The sequence below is a fragment of the Peromyscus californicus genome, unplaced genomic scaffold, assembly GCF_007827085.1.
Source record: "Peromyscus californicus insignis strain IS unplaced genomic scaffold, ASM782708v3 Scaffold_4__1_contigs__length_199733344, whole genome shotgun sequence".
Taxonomy (NCBI): Eukaryota; Metazoa; Chordata; class Mammalia; order Rodentia; family Cricetidae; genus Peromyscus; species Peromyscus californicus.
In genome coordinates this window covers 134,992,823-135,006,220 of record NW_026294562.1, presented here as the reverse complement: position 1 = coordinate 135,006,220, position 13,398 = coordinate 134,992,823, and the positions used below count along the sequence as shown (strand labels likewise).

Here is a 13,398-nt window from a genome sequence, read left to right as displayed (position 1 = left end):
ACGGGCACACTGGTGCACACACACAGGGAGGAGGGTGATGCTGCACAGGCACACTGGTGTGCACACACACGGAGGAGGGTGATACTGCACAGGCACACTGGTGTGCACATATGCATGGAGGAAGGTGATACTGCACAGGCACACTGGTGCACATATGCATGGAAGAGGGTGATGCTGCACAGGCACACTGGTGTGCACATATGCATATGCATGGAGGAGGGTGATCTGTTGCTGGGGTACAAGCATGTTAGGTGGCCATGTCTCATGAATGGCAAGCTCTTCATGGGTCCCTGGGCGTCTCTGATGCAGTCACATGAGCAGGTGCAGGGGCCTTCTGAAACAGCACTGAGAGACTCACACTGTCCTCCACTGCCCACAGACACTGACACAAGGACCCGCTGTGGTCCCCAGTGGTCAGGAATGTTTGCTTAGTAAACAGGAGCAAGGGGAACCTCTGTTATAACAGTGACAAGAAGAAAGAGGGGCACGAGTGGAGGATTCCTGTGCAGCTGTCTCCAGTCCTCAAAGAGGCTAGAGCTGGGTCGAAGGCCCCAGGGCAGGTGTCTTTAAGAGACCCCAGTACCACCTTTTGGGCCCAGGGCTTTGACTGAGGACTTGTCAACTTACCTTTCTACCTGAGTTCTCGTCTTTCAGCTGCAACCATGTTCTCGGGGACATTTTCTCTGCACTCTACAGTTCTTGCTCAGCTTAGAGTCTGTGCCTGGCTTGAGGCCCGCCATGGACATGGAGTCAGGAAACACTTGATGAAGTGTTTGTCAGAATAAGAGATTTTCAAGGCCCCTCCCATGTCCCGAGGTGAACCTGCTGGGGGCTGTTCTTACTGAATTGCCTGTTCCAGAAGCCCCTGAGCCCTGAGCCAAGGTCATTGGAGGAACATGATGCTGGCTTCTTGGAGGTCCCCTCCCACCCAATGGGCCCTGTAGGCAAAAAGTGCCATCTTGTTCCCAGGGTGGGAAATCTGCAAAGAATCTCAATGTGCTTGGCTCACACTGGCTGTGGTCTGTTGAATATCAACAGTTATTTATCCTCCCCCACCCCCACCCCCGCCTCTCTCCTGGTCTGTTTTGGTTTTTTCAGAGTATAGCAAACTGTTGGGATAAACTCTTTTGCTTCCAGCTTCTAAATTCCTGGGGAATTTACTCCTTACACTGACAATTTACACTCAGCTCATTTACTACATCAGTGGTCTTGGCTTATACGAGCTACTGCTCCCACAAACCCAGAGACCTTCAGTTCCTGGTTCAGAACTTGCTCCATGATTTCCAAAGCCTAGGATCTTGGACACGCCTGGGGAACTGAGCCAAGAGCATCTGCATGTATCCTCAGCTGTGATATTATTATCAGATTGACCATAGAGAGCAAGGCCTAGCGCCCATGACCTCTCCTGAGCCTGACCTATGTCCAAGAACACCCTGAAACAGAACAGTGGCTCGTGGGGTGTTGGAACACATCAGCTAACTCAGTTCACTGGTGGGGTTGCTGCCAGAGTTACACAAGTGAGCAGCAAACCATAGCATTAAGCGGGGTGGGGGTGGGGGAGGACTGGAACCCTCCAAGGAGAATGTGCCTGCACTCACGCTTGGCTTGGTGGATGAAATGAAGGTGACCCCACACCACTCCCCAAATCTTTCACTCCTAGCCATTCTCCTGTTGCAGAAAATCGAACTCCCCTACCTCTGCTGACTTGTGCTTTGCCTGTCACCTCTGAGAAGGCCCTGCCGACCCTCAGGCCAAGAGTTCCTTCATTGCTTTCTGATGATTCTCTAATTCCAGTGCTGGTGCTGTGGGGCTTCATTCCTGGTGACTTACATTTTGTGTGTGATGTGAGGTAGGGCTACACCTTTCTTCTGTGTGCAGCTGTCCAGCACCGTGATTGAAAAGATACTTCTTTGTTTATTGAATGATGGTGGGGCCCTTGTCAAAAATCAGCAAACCCTAAATGTGTGGATTTCGGACTTTGAGTCCTGTTCCCATGATCTGTATGTCTATCTCATGTCAGTACCAAACTGTTCTCAATATTCTAAGTTATATTAAGGCTCAAAATCAGAACAGCTGACCCTTCAATGATTCACTTTTCAGAAACTTTCCCCTGTCCATTTACTCCTTCGTCTAACCTTGTGTGGGCTATTAAATTTCTCAGCTCCCCTGGGCTCTTCTCAGTCAGAGACACATTTTTGTTGATAGTAGCATTGTCTACAGTGCTGTTTAGGAAAGGGACCAGTGACCTTCTTTGAGGCCATTGCTCCAATGTTCTGCATGGTATAGAAATAAAGACCTTGACTAGCTAGTTCATCTTTCTACCTGGCTGACTCTACGGGACCCAGACAGAGAGACTAGAGGCAAGCAGAGCATGTCCTGGTGGGGAAATTGCTAAGACAAGGCAAAGTCTCGGAGAGCAGTCCACTGTGCCCCAGGAGATAGGTGCCCCAAGGTGAGACAGAAAGTCATGGGCACAGCAGGGGTAGAGTACAGAGCTTCTGAGTCCCAGGTGGAGGGGTCTCTCTGGCCACTTCTCTTGCCAGCCTTCTGAAGCCTTACCATAAGCAATGCTTCCTGATTTTTTTTCTAAGATCCTATGCTCCCACAGGGCCCTGGGGTCCCTCAGGAGACAGTGACTCACTATGCTGAAGCTCTCCTGCATGGTGAGTCCCTGATTCCAGAAACAAACTGAGAGGAGATGGCCCAAGTGGAGCAAGTCATTTGGAGAGAAGAGTGGGAACAGGAGCAGTGCTGGGATGAGAATGGAATTTCCTTACTGCAGCTGAGGAGCAATTTCTTTTGCCCGACGTGAGGGTTTTCGTTTCTGGGTTTGGGGGTTTCTTGTTTTAGGATACTCTGATTTATTTTTGCCACTTGCTATGACGTATTTAGAGCTCTGGTCCTCAAAACACTCTGGCAGTCATCTACGGACATGTGCAGAGTGGTGAAAAACGTGAGTCACTGGACAGGCACATGCCCGGCTGAGGTTGAACAAGGCCATCCTCGGCCTTCCTGTTTCAACTCTCACACCACAACAAGTGCCTTTTCATCAGACTTAGGGCCACGTGTTTTGCATTTTTGTACACCCCCCCCCACACACACACACACTTGTGATTTCACTGTTTCAAATGACTTCCAAGCCCTGGCATTCAAATGTAGAGTGTTCCTAAGAACGAGATGCGAGAATGTGCCTTATGGAGAGCCTTGTGGAAAAAATACTAGAGAGGGAGGAGGAACAGTTATGCATTCTTGTTCAAGCATGAATTCCATGGGTGTGTGTTTAATGTGAATGAATCAACAATATAAAATAGCAAAGTCTCTCTCTCTCTCTCTCTCTCTCTATATATATATATATATATATATATATAATTTTAAATGTATCTATGACCTACCTATCATTATGAATGAGAATCAACAGTAGCTATATTTCATTTGTCACCTATTAGACTTTAAGACCTTTGCTCTTAACTGTTGTCCCCAAGTTCAATCGCACCTATTCTCACTGTTTGAATCTTGCACACAGTTGTCAATAAACACGAACATAAGATACTCAACAGTGACAGGAGCATCAGATGAATAGATACTAATCATCTCCTTGTCGTGGACTGGCTGAGGGCCCAGTGACGGATGTGCTGGTGTCGGCACGATGTGCAGCAGGCGAGGGAAACCTGACCGCCGGCTCACAGGTGGAGCCCCCGTGCATCTGACTGCCGGGCAGCAAGGCCAGCAGCTGCGGGCGGTTTACACACTGTGATTTACTGGCGAAACTGGGTTTATACAGTTGTTCGGTGTTTACTCTGTGAGTCTAGAGCAGATCAAACAGATAGTCCTGAGCTTACGAATTACAAGCTTACATGCAGCTCTCTACTGAAAGAGAAAGTAATCAAGCCTCTTCACCTGATTTCTTCTCCAACAGTGCGTTCCTCTAGAAAGAGGAGGGAGAGTCCATGTGTGGTCAGGATGGCTGGGGAGGTGGGTAGAGGGCTCTGGTGGCGTGCTTCTCTCCTCTGGAGGAATGTATTAAACATCCCCGGCACCAGACGAACTCGTTATTGTCCTTGAATTCTACACTCAGCATTTGTCATGTGCTTTACTCCTGTTTATCCAGGGGTTCAGTAGAGGCGGGACAAACCCCTGCGTAAGTACACATGCAGTTTTGTGTTTGATGGAGTTAACTGGGAACTTGCTGCGTCATTGAATTCCTGCAGAGCTGTACACCCAGGACGGCAGTCCAGTGGGGTCTTGTTTTTGTCTCTCACCTCTGAAAGTGCTATGCCATCTAGAATAAGTGAAATATACAGTATGTTAATGGTATGAAGTCTAAGTCCAATATAATAACTTGATTTGGTCTCTTTTGATTTATGTTTTATTTCTTTATTTTATAGCAGGGTAGGCACGCACATGCAGTGGTGAATGAGGTCAGGGGACAGCTGTGGGAGCTGGTCCTCTGTCCTCACTATGTGGGTTGTGGGGGTCACACTCAAGTCTTCAGCCTTAGAGGCAACCACTTTTACCTCCTGGTCCATCTCAATAGCCCCATTGGAGCTCCTAATAAGGTGAAAATGGAAAGGCTTTTAGGAAGCTCTCTAATCCCTTTCCCACATCCCAGAGGTAACTACCACTGAGACTGGAATATGTCTCTCTTGAGTCTTATCTTTAGGCTTCAGAACATTTGGCCTTAAATAGAAGAAACCTTTGCTTTATTCCATCTACCTCTTTATGGAAGCACACATTAAGATTTATGAAAATATTCTCTGTCCAAGCTTATTCACTGTTGTCCATTAGGCAAGCTTTGGGGGAAGTGCTAGCTGTGGCTGAGGCATTGTAGGAGTGTCCTTCATTTGTATCCTGCTCCAACATTGATGGTCAATCTTGATTATTAACTTCATTAGCTGGAGACAAGACAAGGCAAATAGTCAATCCCATCTCTGAGTGAGTCTATGAGGGCATGTCCAGAGAGGCCTAGACCATGGTGGCTTTGACCTAACCAATGGCTCACTCATTACTAGACCCAGAACTGTTGAGGGGTGGTAGAACTATGGAAGGCAGGTCCTAGTGGAGGAGGTGGGTCCCTGGGAGTGTAGCTTTGCGTGAGGAGATCTTGCCTGGATCCCCTCTTGCCTTTGCTCTGCTTCCTGCTTTCTGTGAAGAGAGCAGCTGTGCTCCACCATGCCTACCTGCCACTGGCGTGCAGCCTCACCACAGTCCCACACATGAGGAACTAGCCATCCAAAGACTGACGCCTCTCAGACTTCGAGCCGCAGCAGGTCCAGCCCAGCCTTCCTCCTCAGGGCATCTCTCTTGGGAGTTTGTCAGAGTGAGGAGAGACTAACACAAGCACCGACTAGCTGTGCACCTGACTACATCTTCTTCCATAGGGACGGGGCAGGCAGCTTTGTTCCTGGAGGGACACTGCTGATGGGTGACCGTGGCCTTTCTGCTTCCCTTTCACTCCAAGGAGCTATGCAAACATGCAGGGCTGATGTTTTCAAGTGAGTCCTACTGTGATTTCTTCTGTGGAGAATTTGAAAGCATGGAAGCTTTGAAGCCACTGGAAGCACCATAGTGGGATGTAAGAAACCTTGCGGACAGGAAGTGCAGTTAAAGGGACTCTTCAGCATGAAGTTAGCAGAGCAATGTTGCAGTCTCTTTATTTTAAGTAAATTGATGCAGAGAAAACTAGTTTTCCCATGATACAAACGTGGACTTTGGTGGCCTTTTCCAGTTTGGTGCTTTCTGGAGCCTGAGGTGATCAAGGTTTGTATTGGTTAGCTTTCCAGTGCTGGCATGAAGCCCCAAGAGAAGCACCTTTGGTGGACAGAGGTTTGTTTGGGCCATGGCTGTAGAGGTTCCTGTCGGTGTCCATCAGATCCATTGCTTTTAGGCCTTCTGGGCTAGTTCTGGGGGCAATGGTTGGAGTCACACAGTGGAGGAAATGGCTCACACCGTGGCCAGGGGGCAAAAAAGGAGAAAGGACTGAGCCCTACAATCCCCTTCAGGCGCATGTCCCTAAAGACCGAAAGGCCGCCCACCACGCCCACCACCTAGACACCCCACCATCTCCCAATAATGCCACCGCAGTGACCTCCACTCCTGGGCAGCTGGGAAACCTTAGGTACAGACTATACCAGGGCATCCCTGGTCTCCCAGACCCCAACCCTAAATAGTTGTTTCTTTTCATGAAGCATGGAATACTGGTGGCCTGTTTTCCACAGAAGCTCCATGGTTTAATTACCATTTATTTACCCAGCAGATCTCACACTGACGGCAACCTGGGATTTTCTCCAGGCTTTGTTTACACATGCGAAGCGTTTCAACGCTCTCGCTTATAACCTCACACAGCTCTTGTGTTTGGTGATCAGGGGCTATTTTCTTTTATGTGTTTTCTTTTGCTGGGTTTTGTCACCAGGCTGGTGGTAATGATTGTGATCAATCATTAAAAGCAATGGCCCTTAATCCACCCTTGTGCAAGAGAATTCTTATAAATAAACTGATCCTTTGTTTTCTAGTTGGGATTTTTTTTTTAAATCCAAGCATCTGCACCTTGGAAAAATTAAAATGCAATTATTGGAGGGCTCTTTGCTGGCTGCTGCTCATAGCGAGGCATGCTACCCAATTAAAGTGGGAAGCCCATTCTGCCAGCTCAGAGTGCAGAGGGCTGCCGGGACCCAGCAAAGTATTTGTGTGCCATTTAAGGTCTGCTGGTTCAGCAGCGGAGCCCACAGCAGGCATGCTCAGGACAGCAAGCTCAGCACAGCTGGCCATATTATGCCTCCCTTCCCTCTCACCACCACGTGACTGACTTAGAATGTATGCTTCTGATTGCTGGTAATTGATTCATTGACCCAGAATGGCTGTAACCTGTGTTACATACTGCAGTGTGTGTGTGTGTGTGTGTGTGTGTGTGTGTGTGTGTGTGTGTGTGTCTTTCCCATGCACACACCCTCAGGGTTGTGTAGCAGCATACCATTGACTTACTGGTGGACTGCCAGCAGCAACCCACAAAGCATTTTAAAACAGAACCAGAGAAATGACCTTGAAGGCGACCGGCGACCAGATTGCATCCTTTCTGGATGTTGTTTTCTTTCAACCCATTGTCTACACTGTTGGATTGTTAAGTCCACATGCATAAAAAGCATTTGGAGGCCAAAATAGCATTTAATTTATTTCTTTGCTGCTGCTTTTAAATTCTGCAACCTTGGCCAAGCATGTTACATATTTCCAGAGAAAAATAGTACTGTGGTACAGCATGGCCACTCATCGTGTGGAATGTGGGATGTGTCACCCACTGGTAGCCCCAGAACTGCATCTCTGCAAGGCCTGCATGTGATGCCCCTCTGTACCCCATGGAGGGGACCCAGAAAGAGGGAATGCCCTGTGTGTGTGCCTGAACTTTGTGCCAGCTTGATAACGTTTTTTCTTTGTGATGCTGAGAACCAAACCCAGTCCCTCACATAATCAGTAAGCACTTTACCTCCAAGCAGTACTGAAAACCCTAGTTTTCTTTTTTCATGGAGTCCCCAGGCGTTGTTTCCCCCTCTTGCTCCAAAGGGGGAGGATAAGTGTGACCACAAATAGCAAATGGCACCGGAAGCCTTCTGACCCCAGAGCCGGCTTCATGCTAAGAAGGTGAGTTTATTTCTAAGTGGGGAGGGGAGGTCATTTTTAATGAGATAATTCCCCATCGATAGTCCTTCCTTGTTCAATGACAAATCCTTCCCTCCTGTGACATTTCAGGAAGATTAGTGGAGTCCTGAGCTCCAGCAGGATGGAACTTAGCAGGTGGACTGGCACCCATGGCGGTAGTGAACAGGCACTTCCCCCTCAAGTGATCACAGCATGGTGCTGAGCCAGAAAATCAAGAGCAGCCATGTTCCTCCTTCAACTCTCCGGCTACTGCTGCACAGCCGTGGTGTTACCCAGTGTGACCTCACAGGAAGAACAGTGAGGCCCCTCCTCTAGTCTACCCAGACCTTCGGGAAGGGCAGCCTGCACAGGGATCGATGACCAATGATAGGGGAGGCCAGAGGGCAGGCACACAGAGACCTTGCTGCCGTAAGCCCTGGAGTGCCTGGCTGGTACAGGATGGACATCTTGGGAACAGACAGAGCAGAAGTACAGAGGGCTGCTGTAGAGGGCAGGAAACCTGGAGCCAGCCTGCCTAAGTGGGGCTTCCTCTCCCCGCTCTGTGGGACTGGAACCTTGCTCTCCTCAGCCATCTGTGCTGTTCACATGCAGCCCTCACCAGTGAGTCTTCTTCCAAGGGAAACTCCTGGCCCTCCTCCAGCAGCCGGCTTACTGATGCCCACCCAGATCTCCTCCATCTGCACGCTGCCTTTTGCTCATCCCCCTGCCCTGGGCTGCTTTTGTCCCTGAGGGTCAGAATTAGGGAGAGGCAAAAGTACAAAACTTAAGGATGTCCTTCTCAAGGACGTGTAAGTGCAAGGACATCCTCCTTAAATTCCGAACATGGCTTACTTTGCTTTGCCAGTCTCTCACTCTGAGCCCTGAATGCCAAACCATGTGACCCTGGGAAAGTCTCTCTCCCTTTCGGAACTTGGTTTGGGTTGCCTCTGTTCTCAGTGATGAGAATGGAATTAGACGCTTTGATAAGCCACTCAGCACTCTACCTGACCCACGTCAAGGGCTTGTTGGATGTTCGTGGTCACTGTCGTTATTATTGGATGCATGCAAAAGCATCCTGCACAAGCCAATCTCAGGGGAGCTCCAGGCCTGCAGGTCCAGCCTGGTAGACCAGAGTGTCCCCATTTGCTCCTTTCCAGATGGTGCGTGATTGTGACTGTGTGGGCTTTCCTGGAGGTCAGGGCCTCCCCATTCTGAAGAGGATGTGTTTTGTGTCTCTGCTGCAGGAATTGCTTACTTAGGAGGCGTGTGCAGCGCTAAGAGGAAATGTGTGCTTGCCGAGGACAATGGTCTCAATTTGGCCTTTACCATCGCCCATGAGCTGGGCCACAAGTAAGTACCAGACTCCAGTGCTCTGCCTCCTTCCTTCCCCAAACCCGTTTCCCACTTGAATTCTGAGAGCCCCGGGACACAGAAGCTCTGTGCCTTCGCTGTTCCTGTAATAAAAAAGGTCCACCTCCCAGACCGACTCCTGAGTGTGGAAATGTTCACGTGAAGCTTATTTATTCTCAGAGCCAGCAGTGAGGTCTTCCTGGCCATCTTAGCTAGTTGCACTACTTTCCCAAGCTCAGCGTGGTCTTTCAATTCCCTCCAAGGACATCATTCAGAAATGGTTGGACTCAGCGTTAGATTATTCGCTTTCTGTTTTCTTTTCAGTCACTTCCAAAGCCCCACTTTCTGAATGGAGAATGCTATGTCTCGATTTGGAAGAATTAGCAGCAACTGCCTTTGCACGTGGAAGGCAAAGCCTTTCATATTTTAATATGAAATAACCCTAAAGCCCTAGAGCCCAAAGATGCCTTCTGGAGAATCTGGGGCAGCCTCCTCCGCTTTCAGAGGAAGAAAGTGGGTGTTAGAAGGGCTGCAGTCACCTGCAGGAAGTCTCAGGGGCAGATAGCCAGCCTATTCTAAAACTATGGCCTGAAAGTTTACCCTCTCTGCTAGAAAGGATGACTGTTTTCTGTTTCTCTGAAGAGAAAAACTGTGATATGACTGTGTAAGAACTTTAAAAAAAAATTAAATTGAGGAAACCTGAGCATGCAGAACAGTGGGAAAATTTATATTGGATTGTATAGAACACAAATGGAAATCTAGTTCTTGGGAAATGGTCATAAAAGTTTGCTAATGACCTCCACAGGAAGGGGCCCAGGGCCTTCCCTGTTCTGTCCAGTTGCTGCAAGAGCAAAGCCAGTGTACAAAGGCTGGAAAAGCAGCTGTTTTCCCGAAGCAATAGCAATATCTCAGGCCTTTCTTTCTCATCTCTTCTGTTTATCTGGTCCCATTTGTAGGAGGTTTGGCAGTTGACTCCTCTGGACTTGTTGGGTACCATGATGTGGGCACGGAGAGGGAGAACATACTGTGTGGGAGAACATGCTGTGTGGGTGTTGTGTACGTAGCACAAGGACCATGTCTTTATTGACCTGGGTCTCCCAAAGCCAGTCAATGGCCCTGATGTACATCCTTGCTACATGCTCATGCCGCTTCCTGACTGTTGGTGACAATACTTGACCCTCATGAATTTTTTTCATTGCGTTTCTATTACTGCTTTCCAGTGGTTAAAACTCGGTAACCTAGTGAATCACTAGGGGTAGGGGTGAGCTTAGATCACCATGGCCTTGGAAGGCATTTTCTGACCACTAAAGAACCAGCAAGTCTGTCTCAGTACCTGGGAGTGAGTCAGCTGCCTGAGGGCTGTAAGAATACAGAACTGGAGCTGCGGGGGACATCTGTGTTCGAATAAGATTATCTGAAGGAGCCGGGGAAATGGCTGGCGGCAGGGGGTGGGGGGGGGTGCTTGCCACTCAAGCCTGTGACCTGGGTTCTGATCTTCAGAGCCCAGGTAAGCCAGATGAGGTAGCATGCGTCTGTAATCCCCACGCTACCGTGGTAAGATGGGGCAGGCAGAAATAGCAGACTCCCTGGAAGTTCACAGGCCAGCTAGCCTGTTGTACACAGCAGTGAACACAAGATCATAACCAACGACACCTGGACTGTCCTCTGAGTCTACACACACATACACGGGGGGGGGGGGGGGCACAGACAGATAGACACAGAGAGACAGATAGACAGACAGATTGTTTTTAAAGTTAGTTGAGGAGGCTATAGACTGTGCACAGTTTCTTGGAGAATTCTTTATAGCTTGCTACTAACCTCTAATTACCTACAAAAACAAACACTATTGTGAGTGAAATCCTATAAACTACTGAGCAATGGTTAAGAGCATGTACTACTCTTTGCAGAGGACCCAGGTTCAATTCCCAGCACCCACATCTGGCTGTTGACTGCAGTTCTAGGGTATCTGATGTCCTCTGGCCTCCACAGACCCCTATCCAGACGTGATGTACAGAAACCCATGCAGGCACACATACATACACATAAGTAAAGAAGGATAAAGAGTAAAGATGATCTGAGCTACTGGTCTATGAATTAGTGTCCTGTGGCAGCATCCAGCACCATAGTCTGTACTACAGTGCTGTTTGCACACACACTGGGACACACATATGGCACACGAAGGTATTTCTTCCTTGAGTATGAAAGCACAGAGGCCTTTGCTTCCTGATGAAAGCTGGGTCAAATACTAGCCGCTTAGCACAGGAGGTCTGCAGAAGTGAACGGCTAGACGCAGGCATACTTCAATACCCTTTAGCTATAGACTGTACAGTTTCTTGGAGAATTCTTTATAGCTCGCTGCTAACCTCTAATTACCTACAAAAACAAACACTATTGTGAGTGAAAGCCAATAAACCCTGCCAGCACAGGCTGCCTTCTAGTCTGGTGATTACGGCTTTCCCAAGGAAGTCTGTTGTCAGAGTAGCTTCTTTGTTGAGAAGTAGCACCCTACCCACCTCCAACCCCCGCCTGCCGAGCCACATAATCCCTCTCTAAAGTCCCCTCTGGTCACCCTAGTTCAGGACAGTGGGGGATGGGCCATGTGGACTGCTTAGAAAAAGGGAGGTTTTCACGACATCGCAGCAAAGCCAAGGGCCAAAATGCTTTGGAGACGTCAAACCCGAAATGGATCATGTTCTGGGATAGAGCGGGCAGTCCAACTCTGTGCCCTTTCACAGGCTGAGAGGGTCCCCGGGTCACTGATACACTAGTTCCCACCGACAAAGTACTAATAAGGGGAGGTGTCCAGTGGATGGTCTGAGTCTTTATACTGGGGTCTTAGTGACCCTTCCTTTCCTTACTAGCATTCCTCCTATCAGAACCCCTGTGAACAGCTGCCCTCCGATCCCATCAGCAGATAGAAAATTCACCTTCCACGTGGGACACACACTCAGTGTGTCAACCAGTGAACCAACTCACTTTGTGATTTTGCTTATGATTTGATTTTAAGGAAAAAAAAAAACCCAACTGGGGGTAGAGGGTAGGGGGTGTCTTTTCAGCAGTGACGTCACCAGCATCTGGTAATGGTGCTTTCTTCCTCATTGTTTCTCAGGGATCTCTTTGTATGTATGCATAGTTTTATCTTATTAAAAAATTTATTTTATGTGTATGCATGTTTTGCCTGCATGTATGTCTGTGTACCCATGAGCTTGACTGGTGTCCAAGGACATGAGAAGAGGATGTTGGGCTGGGCGGTGGTAGTGCGCACGCCTTTAATCTCAGCACTCAGGAGGCAGAGCCTGGCGGATCTCTGTGAGTTCAAGACCAGCCTGGTCTACAGAGCGGGATGCAGGAAAGGCGCAAAGCTACACAGAGAAACCCTGTCTCAAAAAAACAAAACAAAACGAGGATGTTGAATCCCCTGGAACTGGAATTGCAGACAGTTGATACCTGCTGCCATGTGGATACTGGGACTCAAACCTGGGTCCTCTAGGAGAGCAATGGGTGCTCTATACCCCACACCATTTTATCTTAACTACTCAAAGTTGATTTATTTGGGACCATAAAAAACTCTAACCAATTTGCAATCAACTATGTTCTCAATCATAAGTTATATAGACAGTTCTTGCATTGGCAATGCTTGCAATTAACTATGTTCTCAATTATAAGTTACATAGACAGTTCTTGCATTGGCAATGTCAATCATCCACAGAGGACACGAATTAGTAACATACTAATGTTGTTTAGGCCAAATCAGAACTCATTTACTAGCCTTGTACTGTAAGGGCGATGCTGTGTAAGATGCTTCCCATCCACTAAGTGAGTGAGTCAGTCTAGTGTGGTAGATATTGCTTAGCTCTTACCTTAGAACCAGAAGTTGGGAAAACTAGCACTGAATTTGTTGTTGTTTTAGTATTTCATACATACATATAATGTTTTTAATCTACCTCTCCCTCCCCTTCAGTGTCTTCTCTGGGTGACCCACCACTGTTCTCTCCCAACTTTGCTGCTTAGGCTAGCTCAGTCGGTAGAGCATGAGACTCTTAATCTCAGAGTTGTGCCCCACATTGGGCACCAATTATTGGTGAAATTATTAAGGCCACTCCACGTAGTTAAAAGGAAAGTTTATTAGTGGCATAACTTACAAATAAAGGGATAGGTAGGTCGTACGGTCTGGGGAAGGTGTATCGCAGTTCAGTAGTGTTCTCTGAAGCTCTGCTTGGTCAACCTCCACTGTCCAGGGTCCAGGAACAGAGAGAGCTGGCCCATCTGGATCTCGGGTCTTCAGGGTCCTCTCTTGGCCCCGCCTTGTAGGTGTGACAGTTACCGAAGCTTCAATGGGGGTTGGAACTTCCAGATCAAAGCTGGAATGGCTACCCACTACAGCTGCTCTTTTTTTTTTTTTTTAACCCATTGCATCTGCTT

At 48.2% G+C, this 13,398-nt stretch overlaps 1 protein-coding gene across 2 annotated transcripts in view; it reads left to right on the top strand.

The window, feature by feature from the left end:
- Nucleotides 1-13,398, top strand: part of Adamts17 (ADAM metallopeptidase with thrombospondin type 1 motif 17) — a 323,860-nt gene that overhangs the window by 129,867 nt on the left and 180,595 nt on the right. For both annotated transcript variants that reach the window (XM_052763539.1, XM_052763540.1), the window contains exon 8: nt 8,871-8,976. In XM_052763539.1, the coding sequence (XP_052619499.1) occupies nt 8,871-8,976 (106 nt within the window). The remainder of the gene's footprint in view (nt 1-8,870; nt 8,977-13,398) is intronic.